Genomic DNA, 20,924 nt, shown 5'->3' with positions numbered 1-20,924 from the left:
GTTCAATTCAATTCAAAGACCTTTATTGGCATGGGAAACATATGTTTACATTGCCAAAGCAAGTGAAATAGAAAATAAACAAAAGTGAAATACAGTAAACATTACACTCACAAAAGTTCCAAAGGAATAGAGACATTTCAAATGTCATATTATGTATATATACAGTGTTGTAACGATGTGCAAATAGTTAAAGTACAAAAGGGAAAATAAGTAAACATGAATATGGGTTGTATTTACAATTGTGTTTGTTCTTCACTGGTTGCCCTTGTGGCAACAGGTCACAAATGTAACTGCTCTCTCTCTCTCTCCTTCAGTACACATAGAAGGTTAGCTAGGTAGAAGTACTGATCAGGCCCACTCTCTCTTATCTCCTCTCCTCTCCCTGTGGTGTTATGACCGTGGTAACATTACAGAGGCTCTGATTTCCTCCCTAACTCACACCCCACCCTTTCCCAGCTTCCCTCTTTCTTTCTTACTCCCCCTTTCCCTCTCCTCCTCCACCCTTCTTCCACCCCCCTGTTTATAGCTAGAGGCCGTGTGTCAGTCAGTCACTGTGCCAATGGTGCCTAGGAACCACTGTTCACAAAAGGAGGTGTGTGTGTGTGGGGGGGGGGTGGGGGGTAGGAGATGATATCTGTGTACTCGTGTGTGTCAGCGCTTGGAGTTCACAATCAGATTCAAGGCCTCATGCTTCTAGTCACTCACTCACTCACTCACACACACACACACACACACACACACACTGTGTCCATTCTGTCCCTCACAGAAAATCAGCTTTAGATATGGCCACGTTACTCTCATTCTCGCTATCTTTCGCTTTTTCCTCTCTGTCTCCCCCAATGTCTCTCTCTGGGCTGTTTAGAGGGCATTGGAGTTGGTCCCTCTACATAGTTGAAATAGCTCCAGCGTTAGAAGTCTAGAAAAGGCCTGCCAAAGAGATCACACAGAGGAAGACGGGCATCCGCAGAGAGAGAGAGAGAGAACAAGGGAGGGGGGTGAGCAATGTGACCTGGATGACAAGACTACCAGACGAGCTATGACCTCATCCTTCTCTTTATCCCCTCTCTGTCCCCAACCCCCTCTTCAGCCGTTGTCTCTCTCTCTTCCCACTCTTGTTTCCCACTGTGTCCTCCTCCCCCTCTCTCTCTCCTTGTCCCAGGACTCACCGTGTCTCCTCTTCCCTCCTCCTCTTTCAGTCCCCCCCCCCGACTCCCTCCATCCCCCAACCCAAACTTGTAGCTACTTACCACACCCTCCTATTCCCCATCTCTCTATCTCTTAACCCCCCCCCCCCCCTTTATATATTCTCACTTACTAACACCCTTCCACACCCCAACCTCTAGTGTCCCAGGGCAGAGATTAGCCCCCCTCCCTCCACACACACAGCCTAGCTGCTGCATTATTGATGCTGTGTGTGTGTGTCTGGCTCCTCTCTTCTCTCTGTGCTGTAATGGCTATCTGGTGTCTCCCCCAGGAGGGAAAGAGAGCGCCAGAGATGGATGGAGGAGAGGAGAGCAGGATGTGCAGGAGGAGTAGAGGTCAGAGAGGTTAAGTTTGGGGGTGAGGTCCCACACTGCTTTTGTCCTGCATGGTATTGATGCATTCTGACACACCTTCACACACACACACACACACACACACACACAAGTGTCTTTCTCACACAAAGCCCACTGTAGGGTCGCTTAAAACCTCATCAAACAGACCTGTGGACATGTCATGACTTCAGTGTGAGCGGCTCTGTGTGTGTGTGTGTGTGTGTGCGTCATGGTCTCTGTTTCTTGTGTCAGTATGAGCGGCCTCTTGTGATAACTGATCCACTGTGACTCAGGACAGGTTTGTCCTCTGGGTGTAACATATATGACACACAGCCTTGGGGAGTGAGGAAAAGACACCTGTTGTGGCTCTATTTTACTCCGAATTCCTGTGAAGAGGACATTATGTCTGTCCTGTATCACAACACACTACTGGGCTCTGGTTGCTGAGACATTGTTTCCTACCAATATCACTTCTATTACTACACATTGCTGCTTTCATATCATGTTTAGCTGGCTGTTTGCTGGGGGGTTATTTACACACACACGGTACTCTGTGTCTCCATATCTGGACGTGTGTTGATGATGATGATGACGTTTGGTTTTGTTGTCTTTGTTCAGAGGTTGGCAGGCAGAGTTTGTCTCTAACTACTTACCAGGGATCCATTTCACCTGTTGACCTGAAACGCGATGCGTGTGTATAGTCTGTTGTTGTGACCTCTGGTGCCTGTGTCAATGTCATCCTATCAAAAACCGAGTTCTGGCAACAAAATATATAGAAAATAAATCTGTAATTAATTGAGAACTCTCCAAACTGCCCTTATTCAGTTAGTCAATCTGGTTCACCAAGGCAGACCTATTTAAGCCCACATAGAACTACATAAAGCAGATCTGGCATGAATCTATTGAGCGTGGCTCTATGTTGTTTGCCAGATGCGGTCTATTGACATAATGAAGAGCGTTAGGTAACAGGGTCTAAATGGTCGCGCTGCCAAGCATGGTGCAGATTATAATCTATCTATCAATCTGTCCGTCGTGTAGAAAATCCCTCCAACATCTAGCTAAAATGAGCTATTCTGATGCTTTTCAGTGCTCATCTGTCCTAGTAGTGGCTTTTCTGCCATAGTGATGTCATACACATCCATGTTGTAGCTAGATCTTAAAGGGATAGTTCACCCTGAAATTTAAATTTGTCAGATGTTTTCATACTTCAAATGCCGTCTAAAGTTAAGCTAATTCTGTAACGCCATGTTATCTGTTGTATAGGAGAAAGTTGTAGGACTCAATCCCTGATGAATGGGATTTGTAGGCATTGACTAGGCCTGATTTTATCACATTAATATGGACTCCTGTTCTTCTCTGGCAGAGTAATGGTTATGTAGAGAGGATGTTAGTCATATTGAACAGTAGGTAATCAGTGTCTCTCTCTGATTAAACTATTTAACACCAGTGATGCTAACACCCAGTCTGGCTCAGATTGGTCACATCTTCGTGACCACACGCATGTGAAAAAATAGCCTCTCAAGTGCATTCAACTCGTCATTCAAGTCTCATGAATATACCCTCATTCACTCACATATTGGCGTATTCTCAATCTTGAACACACATTTACATCAAGGTCAGTCGAGCAGGCAGACAAACACTCACAAACATGTGCCCACACCCACAGTCTGTTTCCGCCTTTCACACTTTGAGTTTCCGTTGTACATTTGGGGGAGGGATATATGGAGGGACAGAGGGAGGGAGGGAGGACTAGGCCGTGTTGTTTCCTCTGTCAGTAGGAAAGAGTGACAGAATCAGGGAAAAGAGGTGGAGTGGAGAGGTTTTCTTCATGAATAGTGTTCCACAGACATAGAAAGAGCACAAATGTTGTGATGGTGTGTGTACGTGTGTGTGTGTGTTCACTATCAGAGTAGTATCACGACAGGGAGATCAGTGAGTGTTTCCGGCGCAGGACTGTTGTGGTTGTGTGGACGCCATAGCAGTGACGGTGACAGGAAGGTCGTGGTTTCTGCACCCAGTCTACCATGAGTCAGATACAACACACAGTGGAGTGGAGGAGAGGAAAGCAGAGAAGAGGCCAGGCCAGGTCAGGCAGGTGTGAGTGACACCGCAACGTGTCAAGCAGCCACAGTTGATGATGTGCAGCACTGTGTACATGTTAATAACAGTAGAGACAGAACCAGACCGATGTACAGATGGATCCCAAATACATCCCTAAGCTCCAGACGGAGAACTAATAGACCGAACACAAATAGGCCTCACTAATCCTCTTTCCTCTTCTACAAAACACCTTATAGAACACACGTTCCACTCTTCACCTGACAGCACCTGACAGGGCTAGCGGCAACTCCTCTCGCCTCAATGGAGTTGGAATCAATATTCATGACCTGCCCTGCATTCCCGTGACTTGGCTATTGGCCCAAACGTTGGGTTTTTATGTGCTGCCTGCTGTTTAGACTTCAGAAATAAGTGAACATTTAGACTGAGCATAGCCTTTCTGAATGTGCTGTCCTCTATGAAGGCTAATCATCTCAGTCCATCAGTATGGCTGTGCTCCAGGGACCTCCAGGCTAACTCCCTTCTCCCTGGTCTCCCCCTCTCCTCCCCAGGGTTTGCCTTTCCAGATTGGGCCTACAAACCCGAGTCGAGCCCCGGCTCGCGACAGATCCAGCTGTGGCACTTCATCCTGGAGCTGCTGAGGAAGGAGGAGTACCATGACGTCATCGCCTGGCAGGGGGACTATGGAGAGTTTGTCATCAAGGACCCTGACGAGGTGGCCCGGTTATGGGGGGCCCGCAAGTGCAAACCCCAGATGAACTATGACAAGCTGAGCAGGGCACTCCGGTAAGGAAACTCAATGACACCAAGCGTGTCCAGCCCCATGTACTGTGCTGTTTACACCCTGATCCTAATGCACATGGCTGTCTTATGGCAGTGATCCAGGCCCCAATTACTCATAAAGCTCTGGCTTAGGCCCCAGATATAGGTTTATTGTTATGTTGTGCACGGTCAACATTTCATCACCTGTCTAAGCTGGCTGTTATGGCTATGACACCAAGTCTAGCCCCTAAAGCACTGTATACTGTAGGCCTATCGTATTGGCACTGACTCTATCTCCCAATACACTGTTTTGGCAGTGACCAGAAAGCACATGGATTCTATTGACACCAACTCAAGCCCCATATACCTGCTATGGCGGTGATAATATTGCCCATGGAATGTTATGGCAGTGAATAAACAAAAAAAGACTGTTCACTCAAACATCCCTAACACACGCTCCTTATTCTGTTATGGCATTGACCTCCATGGCCCCATATACTGTATTACAGCTACTCTGACCACATGTAGCCTATCACATGTGAATCACCCATACACTGTACAATAGGGATTGGCATGAGAAATCAAGTACACAAACTGACGTCAAAACCAATCTTTACCAGAGATTTAAAAATATATATATATATATATATTAAACATCTATTTGGTCAACATTTTCTTTTGAAGACAACGTTAATTTGTTTTGACTAGTGTTCCATTTGTACATGTGCATTTTTGGGACACAACAAAAAATAAACAAAGCCAAGCATCACACAATTCTGCTCCCTAAATTCCCTTTCCCAGAAATAAATGTCTATAAAAACATATCTAACTGATGGGATACACAAGCTATATTCCTTGCGAAATGATGACTGTTTCATCACCAATTCTAAACGGACTGGTTGACTGAAGTAGAGAAATATGTGTTCCAACAATGAGCTGCAGTTTTGGAAGAATTTAGTCATTTTCCGCTTAGGGTGCTTTGCGGTTGTCACTAGTTACCACAGCCACGAAGTCAAAATTGTCTATATCGTAAAAATGAATGAAAACAAATAATTCAATCATTAAGTCCAGGCCTACTCACCAAACAGATGTCCTGGCCATAATTCATCCCCATGCAGTGTTCAATGTAGATTTGTTAATCCATTTAGAAAATTACAAGGAACAGGCGTAATAAACAAAATCGAACGTCTGTATATCGAATAGAAGACACATTTTGTTTTGTAACCCTGAAAAACTTGAAAAACGTTAACTTTCTAAATTGAGCCCAGTTTCAAATGATCACTCTGAGAATAACTGTTCTAGACGGGAGATTCGAATCACTTCACATTATTCTGTTATATTACATCATGTTTTTTACTGTAAAATAGGTGTCTTGACTGTGATAAGGGCTCGGGAAATAAGAGCGTATTGTCTGCTAAATGAACAAAACAAGGCTATGCCATTGCACAACCATAGGCTTCTACAAGTAAGTGCCATACTGCTGAGGCTGCTACCTTTTTGAAGATTGTGTTCCATGATATAATATAACCAGTTGATATTACAGTTTCAATAAATTCATCTTAAATGGCACGTTTTTTATTGACTGAATATATACATATATATATGAGGCAATTTAGCAAATAGGATTCGTTATCTGTAATGGTAATGATAAATGAGGCATTGTTGCTCACTGTTGGCATATACAGTAGATAAATGCGCAAACATTGTTTTCCAGTGGCTGTACAGCCTCTGGCTGTTCTAAAAATAGTACTCGAGCGAGATAAAAAATAATGCGAGAACTCGAACAGTCAAAAAGGTCAAATGTCCATCCCTACTGTATAACTACTACTCTGACCACATGTAGCATGTCACATGTGACTCTGAAGCCTATCATTTAAGGACACCAACTCAGGTCCAATATAGCCTTCTGTTGTGGCACTGACCCTAACACCCATTAGGGCATCACCGTTATTGCAATGACCCCCATACACTGTAACACCAAGTCAAGCTATTATGGTGATGACCCTAGGTGTACTGTTAGGTCTGTGACCCTGTAGTGTAATGAGCCAGTAATCCATCCAGGCCTCATGCTGTACAGTATCATCCCCCAGGCAGCTCACTGCTTAGCCTGGATCTGTCACACAGACTCTGTCCTGATCTCCCTCACAGCCACACACACTCACCATAACACACACCCAAACAGCAGGTTCAACACATTTACTCACTGACAGCAACACAACAGACTTTGACATACACTTTGGACTAATCTGTACAGTCTAAAATATTACGTAGGTGACACATTGCACGCAATTGCTTCAATCGGGACAGAGAATAAGACCCATAACCTGAGAGAACAACACAGTTCAACAGCCCAGTATCTAACCTAACCAGTCACCACTGACTGTTTTAATGGGCTGGCTTGTAGTCTCTTGTGTTTCTGACTTCACAGGACAAAGATTAGACTAAGCACTGATAAACTGATAAACCACACATAATCTGGAAGCAGTAAGAGCAGAAGAGTGATGGAGTCGCCCTGTTTAGGTTGGGGGCTTACGTAAGTCTCTACAGGGGTGTGATTGACATGGTGTCTGATGCAGATGGGGTCTGAGGAGGACAGGCTGGTTTAACACACTAATTGCAAATCACAGTTTGGAGGGAGGGGGGTGTTTTCCTCTTATTAATCCCTCATTGAATAAGTCCTTTTGGGTCTTAATACATCTTAACGATGGGAGCTCCACCTCCTCTCCTCTCCTCCTCGCCACTGCTCTCCTCTTCTTCCTTCTTCTCTTCCTCTCCTCTCATCCTTACTATAGAGAATGCCAAGAGTGTGCAGAGCTGTCATCAAGGCAAAGGGTGGCTATTTGAAGAATCTCAAATATAAAATATATTTTGATTTGTTTAACACCTTTTTTGTTACTACTTGATTCAATGTGTTATTTCATAGTTTTGATGTCTTCACTATTATTCTACAATGTAAGAAATAGTCAAAATAAAGAAAAACCCTTGAATGAGTAGGTGTGTCCAAACATTTAACTGGTAGTGTATTTATATTTATAAACTGGGTGGTTCGAGCCTTTAATGCTGATTGGCTGACAAAACATTTATTTTTACTGATCTAATTACGTTGGTAACCAGTTTATAATAACAATAAGGCACCTCGGAGGTTTGTGGTTTATGGCCAATATACTACGGCTAAGGGCTGTATCCAGGCACTCCGTGTTGCGTCGTGTGTACGAGCAGCCCTTAGCCCCCTCAAGCCTTATTGCTTAAATATATAATGTATTAGTAGCCACTGATGGCCTAACCCTCACTGTAAGCTACACCAATTCATTGCAGCCTTCCTCCTCTTTCACTCTTCTCCCCTTTTGTCTTTCTTTCTCTCCCATCTTTCCCTCTGTAGCGTATCTCTCTTTCTCTCTGTAGCGTATCTCTTTCCCTCTGTAGCGCATCTCTCTCTTTCCCTCTGTAGCGCATCTCTCTTTCCCTCTGTAGCGCATCTCTCTTTCCCTCTGTAGCGCATCTCTCTTTCCCTCTGTAGCGCATCGCTCTTTCCCTCTGTAGCGCATCGCTCTTTCCCTCTGTAGCGTATCTCTCTCTTTCCCTCTGTAGCGTATCTCTCTCTTTCCCTCTGTAGCGTATCTCTCTTTCCCTCTGTAGCGTATCTCTCTCTTTCCCTCTGTAGCGTATCTCTCTCTTTCCCTCTGTAGCGTATCTCTCTTTCCCTCTGTAGCGTATCTCTCTCTTTCCCTCTGTAGCGTATCTCTCTCTTTCCCTCTGTAGCGTATCTCTCTTCTTTCCCTCTGTAGCGTATCTCTCTCTTTCCCTCTGTAGCGTATCTCTCTCTTTCCCTCTGTAGCGTATCTCTCTTTTTCCCTCTGTAGCGTATCTCTCTTTTTCCCTCTGTAGCGTATCTCTCTCTTTCCCTCTGTAGCGTATCTCTCTCTTTCCCTCTGTAGCGTATCTCTCTATCCCTCTGTAGCGTATCTCTCTCTTTCCCTCTGTAGCGTATCTCTCTCTTTCCCTCTGTAGCGTATCTCTCTCTTTCCCTCTGTAGCGTATCTCTCTCTTTCCCTCTGTAGCGTATCTCTCTCTTTCCCTCTGTAGCGTATCTCTCTCTTTCCCTCTGTAGCGCATCTCTCTTTCCCTCTGTAGCGTATCTCTTTCCCTCTGTAGCATATTTCTCTTTCCCTCTGTAGCGTATTTCTCTTTCCCTCTGTAGCGCATCTCTCTTTCTTTTCCTCTGTAGCGTATCTCTTTCCCTCTGTAGCATATTTCTCTTTCCCTCTGTAGCGTATTTCTCTTTCCCTCTGTAGCGTATTTCTCTTTCCCTCTGTAGCGCATCTCTCGCTTTCCCTCTGTAGCGCATCTCTTTCCCTCTGTAGCGCATCTCTCTTTCCCTCTGTAGCGTATCTCTCTTTCCCTCTGTAGCGTATTTCTCTTTCCCTCTGTATCGTATTTCTCTTTCCCTCTGTAGCGCATCTTTCTCTCCCTCTGTAGCGTATCTCTCTCTTTCCCTCTGTAGCGTATCTCTCTCTTTCCCTCTGTAGCGTATCTCTCTCTCTTTCCCTCTGTAGCGCATCTCTCTCTTTCCCTCTGTAGCGTATCTCTCTTTCCCTCTGTAGCGCATCTCTCTCTTTCCCTCTGTAGCGTATCTCTCTTTCCCTCTGTAGCGTATCTCTCTCTTTCCCTCTGTAGCGCATCTCTCTCTTTCCCTCTGTAGCGTATCTCTCTTTCCCTCTGTAGCGTATCTCTCTTTCCCTCTGTAGCGTATCTCTCTCTTTCCCTCTGTAGCGTATCTCTCTCTTTCCCTCTGTAGCGTATCTCTCTTTTTCCCTCTGTAGCGTATCTCTCTCTTTCCCTCTGTAGCGTATCTCTCTCTTTCCCTCTGTAGCGTATCTCTCTCTTTCCCTCTGTAGCGTATCTCTCTCTTTCCCTCTGTAGCGTATCTCTCTCTTTCCCTCTGTAGCGTATCTCTCTTTTTCCCTCTGTAGCGTATCTCTCTTTTTCCCTCTGTAGCGTATCTCTCTCTTTCCCTCTGTAGCGTATTTCTCTTTCCCTCTGTAGCGTATTTCTCTTTCCCTCTGTAGCGCATCTCTCGCTTTCCCTCTGTAGCGCATCTCTTTCCCTCTGTAGCGCATCTCTCTTTCCCTCTGTAGCGTATCTCTCTTTCCCTCTGTAGCGTATTTCTCTTTCCCTCTGTATCGTATTTCTCTTTCCCTCTGTAGCGCATCTTTCTCTCCCTCTGTAGCGTATCTCTCTCTTTCCCTCTGTAGCGTATCTCTCTCTTTCCCTCTGTAGCGTATCTCTCTCTCTTTCCCTCTGTAGCGCATCTCTCTCTTTCCCTCTGTAGCGTATCTCTCTTTCCCTCTGTAGCGCATCTCTCTCTTTCCCTCTGTAGCGTATCTCTCTTTCCCTCTGTAGCGTATCTCTCTCTTTCCCTCTGTAGCGCATCTCTCTCTTTCCCTCTGTAGCGTATCTCTCTTTCCCTCTGTAGCGTATCTCTCTTTCCCTCTGTAGCGTATCTCTCTCTTTCCCTCTGTAGCGCATCTCTCTTTCCCTCTGTAGCGCATCTCTCTCTTTCCCTCCGTAGCGTATCTATTTCCCTCTGTAGCGCATCTCTCTCTTTCCCTCTGTAGCGTATCTATTTCCCTCTGTAGCGTATCTAGTTCCCTCTGTAGCACATCTCTCTCTTTCCCTCTGTAGCGCATCTCTCTCTTTCCCTCTGTAGCGTATCTAATTCCCTCTGTAGCGCATCTCTCTTTCCCTCTGTAGCGTATTTCTCTTTCCCTCTGTAGCGCATCTCTCTCTTTCCCTCTGTAGCGCATCTCTCTCTTTCCCTCTGTAGCGCATGTCTCGCTTTCCCTCTGTAGCGCATCTCTCGCTTTCCCTCTGTAGCGCATCTCTCTTTCCCTCTGTAGCGTATCTCTCTCTTTCCCTCTGTAGCGTATCTCTCTTTCCCTCTGTAGCGTATCTCTCTTTCCCTCTGTAGCGTATCTCTCTTTCCCTCTGTAGCGCATCTCTCTTTCCCTCTGTAGCGTATCTATTTCCCTCTGTAGCGCATCTCTCTTTCCCTCTGTAGCGCATCTCTCTCTTTCCCTCTGTAGCGTATCTATTTCCCCCTGTAGCGCATCTCTCTTTCCCCCTGTAGCGCATCTCTTTCTTTCCCTCTGTAGCGTATCTATTTCCCTCTGTAGCGCATCTCTCTTTTCCTCTGTAGCGTCTCTCTCTTCCCTCTGTAGCGCATCTCGCTTTCCCTCTGTAGCGCATCTCTCTGTCCCTCATATCTCTGACCTTAACACACACACACTTGTTTTTCTATCTTTGTGGGGACTTAAAATTGATTTCCATTCAAAATCCTATTTTCTCTATTGCCTAAAACTAACCCTATCACCTAAACCTAACCCTATCGCCTAAACCTAAACCTAAACCTAATCCAATTCTAACCCTAAACCAAACCCATACGTTTTAAATAGCCCTTGTCCCTGTGGGGACGTGGGAAATGTTTCCACGAGGGAGAATTTTCCTTGTTTTACTATCCTTGTGGGGACTTTTGGGGATATCATGTCCCCACAAGGATAGTAGTACAAGACCGCATGCTCACACACACACACACACACACACACACACACACACACACACACACACACACACACACACACACACACACACACACACACACACAGCCTAATCCTCACTGTGGGAGTGTGAATTTCACACTGGCTGTGGGAGCAGGAGACAGGAATGACGCAGGGACCAGAGTCGTGTGTCCTCTTGGAAAGTCAACTCACAGGCACACAGGAATACAATAGTATTCCTGATAAGGGGAAATCACCATATGCACACTATACAGGAAACTGTAAGATCATGGGGGCGAGTGATTGAAGTGCAGGGGCTTGAAAACAGGCGTGTTGTTTGAACTGTGTGTGAGAGCGAGTGTGTGTAAGTTAACTCCAGCTGAAGTCCTGGGTACCACACTGACTTTGGTCTCCAGATTTCTCCCATATGTGTGGAGCAATGTGGCCCACTCTACTGCCATGTGTTCCATATGGGGATGGTTGCTACAGTGTGTGTTTTAGAACTTAATTCATCTTTAGTGCCATTAATCCTCTTGCCACATTACTATTGATGTGCATCTTGAGAGGGTTTGTTGTGGTGACAGACCCATGGCCTCACATACCGCTCTGGTGTCAAACGAGGTGTGTGTGTGTGTGTGTGTGTGTGTGTGTGTGTGTGTGTGTGTGTGTGTGTGTGTGTGTGTGTGTGTGTGTGTGTGTGTGTGTGTGTGTGTGTGTGTGTGTGTGTGTGTGTGTGTGTGTGTGTGTGTGTGTGTGTGTGTGAATGGAGCAAAATGCCAAAGGGAGTAGATCGGGGATTCTTGTTGTTTGTTTTCAGTTTTTATTTGTTTATTTTTGCTCTGAGTGAAATGGATGAACAACACTTTATTGGTGATATTAATCACAGTAATAGGGCAACTGGTTCACAGCACTTGGAATCAAACCCGTCCCATAGACATTACTGCACTTGTAAAACCATGGTGAATTCCTCAGCTCTCTGTAGCCCCAGACCCAGTGTGGATCCCTTCTCCACCCGGTGCTCAGAGAGAGAGGGATGGAGAGGGAGAGTGGACAATGGCATCAGTGTACTGGTTGTAGGGCTATGGGAGAAAACCGAGATGGCAGTCGCACAGTAAAGCCCTGAGCCTCTCTCTCTCTCTTTTTCGCTCTCACTTTCTGTCTCTCTTTCTCTCGCGCTCTCTCTCTCTGCAAATGTTGTATATATTGGTCCTAATGGTAAGAAGAATGGGCTGATGCTATACCTATGGTCTCTGTTCCCAGTACCATGTATAGGTCTGGTCTGGTCCTCTGATGGGGTCATGATGATGACTGTTAGCAGCTCATACAGGTCAGAGGTTAGATGGCAAAGATTACCATCAGGCGCCGTAGGATACCCCTCCCCCGTCTCACACACACATACACCGACCGTGTTCACTCCGTGTGTGTTTGATTGAGCAGGACTGCTGTGACACCACTGTGACTAGGACTGTTACTAGGTCAGGAATCCCTGTTTACAACAGAGCCTATTGTATAGATTGAATGAGGGAGAGGAGAGGGTGACTGTATGAGTTTGTGTCGAGTGTGTTGTACATTTATTGTCCGTGTGTATCTGTGTTTCCCGTGTGTGTGTGTGTGTGTGTGTGTGTGTGTGTGTGTGTGTGTGTGTGTGTGTGTGTGTGTGTGTGTGTGTGTGTGTGTGTGTGTGTGTGCATCTCATTGTCCAGGATAGAATGAGTCTTTTATTTGCTGTGCGGGGAGAACACACCCTGAGTACACTCGACCACACGCTCGCGCCCACAGAGCATGTGACCAGCCTAATTAGACTCCAGCTAGATCCTCATCTCCACACACACACACACACACACACACACACACACACACACACACACACACACTCTTAGAGCATGTGAACAGCCTAATCAGACCCACAGCCAGACCCTCATCTTTACACACACACACACACACACACACACACACACACACACACACACACACACACACACACACACACACACACACACTCTTAGAGCATGTGAACAGCCTAATCAGACCCACAGCCAGACCCTCATCTTTACACACACACACACACACACACACACACACACACACACACACACACACACACTACAGTTCAGCCACCAACCAACACCGGTCATCCACACCAGGTTTTCCAGTAGTGTTAAGTCTCACGTGCATAAAGCCCCACACCTGAGTGTGAGCAGCTGGTGTGACGAAAAAGGCAGAAAATCAACAGGGACTCATGGAGGGCGTTGTAATCCTGACTTCCTGTCACAGTAAGCGCCAATTTACTGCACAACAATGTGTGTGTCCGTGCCTGTCTGTGTGGAGAAAGAGGGATAGAGAGAGCAGCTATATGACAATAGTTGGTGTGTGTGTGTGTGTGTGTGTGTGTGTGTGTGTGTGTGTGTGTGTGTGTGTGTGTGTGGAGAGCAGCTATGGTACTCTGGAGACCAGATTACTCTGTATCAAGCAGCCATATTTCTTTGATAGTGGCAGTATGAAGAGGCTAGCTGTGTTCCAATAGACAGGGCAGCTATATGGCTAGAAGGATAGTTAGACCAGTGACACTGGGGATTCAATTCTCCCCTACTTTCTCTTCCTCTCTCATCGGTCCTCTCTTCTTCTCTCATCTCTGATCCCTCTGTCCTCTCTTCTCCTCTCTCCATCAACTCTGGGAATTCCACAGCACTGTCTTGATTACTTTTTCCAGGAAAGTACCCATCCCTCTGTTCTCCCTCTCCTCTCTTCTCTCTCTCTCTCATCACTCTCTCTCTTTTTTCTTGCTCTCTCTCTCTCTCTCTCTTTCTCTCATCTCTCTCTCCTCTCTCTCTCTTTCTCTCTCTCTCTCTCTCTCTCTCTCTCTCTATTCCCTCTCCCTTTCTTTGGTGTAGGCCTACTTCTCTCTTTTTTTGTCTGATCAGCCAGTTTAGTCGTCTGTAATCGTGGGTGTAATCCCTGTCCTGCAATCTCACAACCTCACAATCTCACACACATACTGTATACACACAATCCCCCACACACACACACACACAACAAATAGCGCACACATTTTCCTGGAAGTCTCTCACTAAGTCTAAATCCACACGGTTATTGTTACATCTGATTATGTGCGGATAAAGATGTTTCCCTGGGTTTTAGGTGTGTGTGTGTGTGTGTGGGGGGGGCAGCTAAACACAGACCCTCAAAGCATCTTTCTTCTCTTTTGAAGTGAGTTCAAATGCTCTTCAAAGTGCTCCCTTACTCTGACTATGTGATGAGAGAGGGAGGAAGAGAGGGAGGGGTGGAGAAAGAGAGAGTGGGTAGAGTTGTGTAGGACCGTGTGCCTCTCCTCTCTGTCAGAGATGGAGAGACGTACTGCTGTGAGGCTGCCTGACCTAAACAAGGTTTCCAACAGAGCAGGCCTGTCCTGTCTCCCGCTCTGTCTCCATCGCCCACAGGGAAAGAGCAAGAGGAGGGATAAAGTGGTAGATGATGTTAAAGGGGGAAGGATGGAAGAAGGGAATGAGATACAGAGGGAGGGAGAGATGGGAAGGAAGGAGAGCGAGAATCAGATCCAGTGTGATGGATGGAGGGAAAGAGAGACATGGAAAAAGAGCTACAGTCTGCCTCCAAACACAAAGACACCACAAGTCTGTCATTAGCATAATAAGAGTGGGAGGCTCCAGGTAAAATAACAGCCATTGGAGATAATGGCAGCTAGTCTGCCTGACTGGCTGGCTGACTGACTGACTGGCTGCCTGACTGGCTGGCTGCCTGACTGGCTGCCTGACTGGCTGGCTGACTGACTGACTGGCTGCCTGACTGGCTGGCTGACTGACTGACTGGCTGCCTGACTTGCTGACTGACTGGCTGCCTGACTTGCTGGCTGACTGACTGACTGGCTGACTTGCTGACTGACTGACTTGCTGACTGACGGGCTGCCTGACATGCTGGCTGGCTGGCTGGCTGACTGACTTGCTGACTGACTGGCTGACTGGCTGACTGACTTGCTGACTGGCCCAGACCCATGCAGTCAGTACCACTGGAGCACCACTAATGCTACTGTATAACCAGCAGTCCTAACCTCATCTCTCTCTCCTGTCCTCCTCTTAACACGCTAGCTACAGACAGTACAGCTAGCTGCCGGTCCACTACACATCTCCTCTATATGCTGACCTAAGCATCATCTAAAAAACCATCTTTTCACTCCCTTTAGTGGACTGACTGGAAGGGGATCTGGAGAGCAAGGGCACGCACTCACACACTGACATACACACATGGACGCACGCATTCTCTCACACACACACACACACTGACTCTCGCTCTCACACACACACACACACACACACACACACACACACACACACACAGTCACTTAGTCAGAGCGGCGTTAGGCCGGCGAGGGACTGTGGGGTTATATAAAGGGATGTGAGATGGAAAAAGAAAATGGAAAGATATTATATAACAGGACAAAGGTTAATATAGATGGAGACTTATAGACACCCTGCCGCCCGCCATGGGAGAGAGAGAGAGAATGGACATTATATAACAGATCAAGCATGGGTGTATTATTGGTGGGTTTAGAGGAATGTTATATAAAGAGATGGACTAGGGCTAACAGGGGACTGTGTGACCAGTTGGCCTAGAGAAAACCACGACTAAACTACTGGGCCTCTGTTTTGGTTGGATGCAGTTAAACACACACACACAATAACAGACTTACACACACACACACCATCTCTCCAGGCTGCTTTGTGTGGACGTCACACAATACTAGTTAATTAAGACCATTCACTAGCTGTGTGTGGAGGGACATGACAGACCTGGGTTTATTTAGACGTGTTTATCCAGGCCAAATTTGACAACGGATTTCAATGAAATAATTTCACCTGTGTGTGGTACCATTTTAAGAGTTCCTGTATGACTGTGTGTTGATATTGAGAAGCATGGTACAGGTAATAATGTGACCTAAAGGTCTCAGTGTGTAACCCCATATTGGCCTGTTTCCCCACCAGTTATTACTACAACAAGAGGATCCTCCATAAGACCAAAGGGAAGAGGTTCACCTACAAGTTCAACTTCAACAAACTGGTCCTGGTCAACTACCCCTTCATAGACATGGGCTCCACAGGTACCACTCACTGTGTGTGTGTGTGTGTGTGGTGTGCGTCACAGACATGACTAAATCCTTAAACACTGACTGTGCTAATCCATATCATTACTTAGGAGAAGAGTGTATATTACTCCCCTCATCATTGTATCTCTCCTTTCTCTCTCCTGTCTTCCCTCTCTCTCCTGTCCTCTAACAGGTAGTGGTGTTCCTCAGAGTGCTCCCCCAGTGCCAACCGGAGCCGGAACTCATTTCCGCTTCCCACCCTCCACGCCGTCCGACATGCTTTCGCCCAATGAGGACCTGCGTAGCCCAGGGGGCGTGTTCAGTGCCGTGGCTCGGCGCATGGCGCGCGGCTCGGTCAGCGACTGCAGCGACGGGACCTCTGTCAACTCCGAGATCGAGGACGGCAACGGGGGAGGAGGGGAGGAGAGAGGGGGAGAGAGAGGGCTGAGTGGGGGAGGGGGAGGAGGAGGTGGTCCAGGGGGAGGAGGAGGAGGGTACAGGAGTATGATCCACCCCCGTCTGTCCCATGAGTCTCTGTTCAGGATGTATGGTGGAGCAGGGAACCCCAATGGCCACCCAGGCTCCCGCTGCCCCCCAGGACACAGGGTCCACCCCGACAACCTGTCCCCCCTACCTGGCCCTGTGGGTGCAGGGCTCCTAGCCCCACCTCTGTCCCCAGCCCTGTCCATGACCCCGTCCTCCCACCTGCCCTACACCCCATCCCCCTCCCTCTCCCCCATGCTGGGCTCCCACTTCTCCTTCAACCCTGAGGAAATGAAGCGCTACCTGCAGGCCCACCACCAGAGTGTCTACAACTACCACCTCAGCCCCAGAGCCTTCCTCCACTACCCCAACGTCGTCCTTCCCCAGCCACACCGCCTCACCCAAGACAAGAGAGAACTGGGAGGAGAGAGAGAGAGGGAAAGAGGAGAACGCTCAGGTCTGAATAGTCATCGACACCCATCACCCCTATCCCAATCCCACTCTCCTCACCCGCACTCGGCCCACCCCCACCCCCACCCGCACTCAGCCCACCACCACCCTCACTCGGCCCATTCCCACTCCCACCCCATCCACCACCCGCTGCACCTGGGTGAGGAGCCGCCTCACCTCTCGCCCTTCAAGTTCAAGCTGCAGCCTCCTCCATTGGGCCGGAAGCAGAGGGACGGTAGCCAGGGCCACCACCCCAGGCAGAGCTCACTGTCCTCGTGCTCAGGGTCCCTGTCGTCCTCCGGTCTGGGGTCTTCCTTGTCCTTCGGCAGTGACCTGAGCTCAGCCGGCGGGTCAGGACTCATCTCCAACTCCTCCTCCACCGGCTCCCTCAACAGCACTGGACTGCCCAAGATCAAGGTGAGACACACACACAAGGGGACATAGTCACTTTGAACTATTTGACTGTATGTGTTGAGGATCCTGATGGTAGCTAAAGCGTTTGTGACTGTGATTTCAACACTTTCTCTCTGTCTCTCTCTGTAGGTGGAGCCCATCTCAGACATTGAGTCAGAAGAGGAGGTGGAGGTGACTGACATCAGCGATGACGACCCCGATGACCGGGGCGACGAGTACGACCTCTTCTCCCCCCGACACCCCCGGCCTCACCCCCACCACCCCAACGGGACCTCCTCCCACCCACACCCCAACGACGACGACCTGGATGAGGATGTCTTCAAGGCCCCCGCGCCCCCTCCTCCAGGCCTGCTGCCCTTCTTCACCTCCCACTACCATTCCCACCCCCACCGCGGACCTCCCACCCTGAAGAGTGAGCCGGCCGAGCCAGGCGACACCCCACCTCCCCAGTCCCCTGCCCAGGGGCAGACCAAGTGCATTCCCCTCAAGCTGCGCTTCAAACGGCGCTGGAGCGAAGACCAACGCATGGAGGCCATGGAAGAGCAGGACGACAAGAAAGTACGAGGGGAGGAGAAGGAGAGGGAAAGAGAGACGGAGAGGAATGGAGGGATGGAGGAGAACGGGGCTGGCAGTGCCCCCAGTTCCCCAGCCCTGGGGGGGTATGAGTGTACCCTCCCGTTGGCTCAGAGGAGGGTGAGCCAGGACCTGCACCGGGCCACCGCCCAACTGTCACTGGAGAACAAGGACTGCTGATGCTGATCCACACATAGGGATACATACAAACACTAATGCTAGCAGTCAGTGGTGGTTTAGGACAGTGTAAATGACTCCTCTGTAGTCCTCCTGCCACTCTGACAGACAGACAGTTCTCTCCTAACTCAAACTAAACCTTGTCCTAATCAAACTCCAAACCATGATGCAGTCCTTGACTTGAGAACACACACACACGCTCCCAAACCCCTTACCTCCTACTGTAATGAGACCCTCCCTCAGAGACTGTTGAAGAAAAGAGGGGAGAGGGGACTTTTGGTCCAAGCAAGCCCAGACTCAGTGACTTAAACCAGGGGAAGACCCAGAGGGGACGCAACTCTCTGCTTGTGTCTGGATGGAACACCCAAGCCAGCCTCCTGTCCAGCCCACCGTCAGCCTCATATCCAGCCTCCAGCCCTGCCCCACATCTCCTGCCTCACATCTCCTGCCTCACCTCTCCTGCCTTCTGGCCCCCCTCTAGGGTTAGACTCTTTCTCCTCAGGGGACCCCAACTCAGACAGACCAGTCACCCGGCTCCCCAGCCCTGCAGACATGGAGGATTACATTTCTCCCATTTTATTTTTGTATAGAGATGAAGACGGGGCTTCTACAAGTGCCTGTACCTGTATCAAACACACACACAGACAGAGAGAGAGAGAGAGAGGGGAGAGAGGGGAGAGAGAGAGAGAGAGAGAGAGAGAGAGAGAGAGAGAGAGAGAGAGAGAGAGAGAGAGAGAGAGAGAGAGAGAGAGAGAGAGAGAGAGAGAGAGAGAGAGAGAGAGAGAGAGAGAGAGAGAGAGAGAGAGAGAGAGAGAGAGAGAGAGAGAGAGAGAGAGAGAGAGAGAGAGAGAGAGAGAGAGAGAGAGAGAGAGAGAGAGAGAGAGAGAGAGAGAGAGAGAGAGAGAGAGAGAGAGAGAGAGAGAGAGAGAGAGAGAGAGAGAGAGAGAGAGAGAGAGAGAGAGAGAGAGAGAGAGAGAGAGAGAGAGAGAGAGAGAGAGAGAGAGAGAGAGAGAGAGAGAGAGAGAGAGAGAGAGAGAGAGAGAGAGAGAGAGAGAGAGAGAGAGAGAGAGAGAGAGAGAGAGAGAGAGAGAGAGAGAGAGAGAGAGAGAGAGAGAGAGAGAGAGAGAGAGAGAGAGAGAGAGAGAGAGAGAGGTTGGCCTGCCGATTGGGGGCTGTGGGACCTAGTCGTGCTCAACTGGCACAGACTCCTCCTTGCAACACTGGCCACTCCACTCAGGGAAGCCACAGACACACTCACACCAGCGGGTGTACTGAAGGGTACTGCTATTCAACACACCCTCTTTCTCTCTAACACTCCTCTGTCATGACTTTTATATTTTCCTCTCTTTCTGTTAGCTTTTCTCTCTCTCCTACTTCATTCCCTTTCTTTTGTGGACCATGCCTGAAAGATCATGATCTAAATGAGAAAAGGGAGAGGGTGGGGAGTGGAGGATAAACAGAGGGGGAAGGGAGCAGTGGCTAGGTGTTAGATGACAGAGAGGAACAGCGAGGGGACCATTGGGAGGGTCAGAGTGCTCTCCTATGGAAAAGGAGAGTGAGGGGTCCAGTATATTTTAACTGTTAGCCTAGCTTATCCTAGCCTAGTCTATCCCAGGGCTAGGCAGAAGCCAGGGGCACCTGCACAGAATCCTAGTTCATCAGCTCCACCCAAACCTCTTACTCCTGTTCTAACAACGATAGTCTCATAGTGTTAACTAAACCAGCAGAACACGCATACAACACCACATATGCAAGCACACCTGTAGACACACATACAAATACACACACATATACACACTGTCTCTCTATGACTTGTTTTATAGCATGTATAAACTCTTTACAAGAGTCCAAATAAAATGTTTTATAAAAAGAGAAAGTCCAACTGAGATATACACACTCATACAAACTATATATTTATACACTGAACAAAAATATAAACGCAACATGTAAAGTGTTGGTCCCATGTTTCATGATCTGAAATAAAAGATCCCAGATGTTTTCTATACACACAAAAAGCTTATTTCTCTTAAATGTTGTGCACACATTTGTTTATATCCCTATTAGTGAGAATTTCTCCTTTGCCAAGATAATCCATCTACCTGACAGGTGTGGCATATCAAGAAGCTGATTGAACAGCATGATCATTACACAGGTGCACCTTGTGCAGGGAACAATAAGGCCACTCTAAAATGTGCAGTTTTGTCACACAACACAATGCCACAGAGGTGTCTCAAGTTTTGAGGGAGCGTGTAATTGCCATGCTGACTGCAGGAATGTCCACCAGAGCTGTTGCCAGAGAATTGAATGTTAATTTCTCTACCATAAGCCGCCTCCAACGTCGTTTTAGAGAATTTGGCAGTACATCCAACCGGCCTCACAACTGCAAACCACGTGTATGGCGTCGTGTGGACGAGCGGTTTGCTGACGTCAACGTTGTGAACAGAGTGCCCCATGGTGGCGGTTGGGTTATGGTATGGCCAGGTAGCTTAGTGGTTAAGAGCATTGTGCCAGTAACCGAAAGGTCGCTGGTTCTAATCCCCGAGCCAACTAGGTGAAAAATCTGTCGATGTGCCCTTGAGCAAGGCACTTAACCCTAATTGCTCCTGTAAGTCGCTCTGGATAAGAGCGTCTGCTAAATGACTAAAATCTAAAATGTAAATGTAAAATAAGCTACGGACAACGAACACAATTTAATTTTATCGATGGCAATTCGAATGCACAGAGATACCGTGACTTGATCCTGAGGCCCATTGTCGTGCCATTCATCCGCCGCCATCCCCTCATGTTTCAGCATAATGCACAGCCCCATGTCGCAAGGATTTG

At 47.9% G+C, this 20,924-nt stretch overlaps 1 protein-coding gene across 2 annotated transcripts in view; it reads left to right on the top strand.

Moving 5' to 3' along the window:
- The window catches only part of LOC121586194 (ETS domain-containing transcription factor ERF-like), a 50,570-nt gene extending 31,793 nt beyond the window's left edge, over positions 1-18,777 (top strand). Inside the window, exons 2-5 of one of the 2 annotated variants that reach the window (XM_045216518.1) lie at positions 4,160-4,379; positions 15,904-16,019; positions 16,198-17,354; positions 17,481-18,777. In XM_045216518.1, coding sequence (XP_045072453.1) covers positions 4,160-4,379; positions 15,904-16,019; positions 16,198-17,354; positions 17,481-18,104 — 2,117 coding nt within the window. In that variant the 3' untranslated portion in view covers positions 18,105-18,777. Of the gene's footprint in view, positions 1-4,144; positions 4,380-15,903; positions 16,020-16,197; positions 17,355-17,480 lie in introns of both variants that reach the window. The other variant, XM_045216517.1, reaches the window with a different exon arrangement.
- The last annotated feature ends 2,147 nt before the right edge of the window (positions 18,778-20,924 follow it).

This window comes from Coregonus clupeaformis, unplaced genomic scaffold (assembly GCF_020615455.1).
Source record: "Coregonus clupeaformis isolate EN_2021a unplaced genomic scaffold, ASM2061545v1 scaf0731, whole genome shotgun sequence".
Lineage (NCBI taxonomy): Eukaryota > Metazoa > Chordata > Actinopteri > Salmoniformes > Salmonidae > Coregonus > Coregonus clupeaformis.
This window is presented reverse-complemented; position numbering and strand designations above follow the sequence as displayed.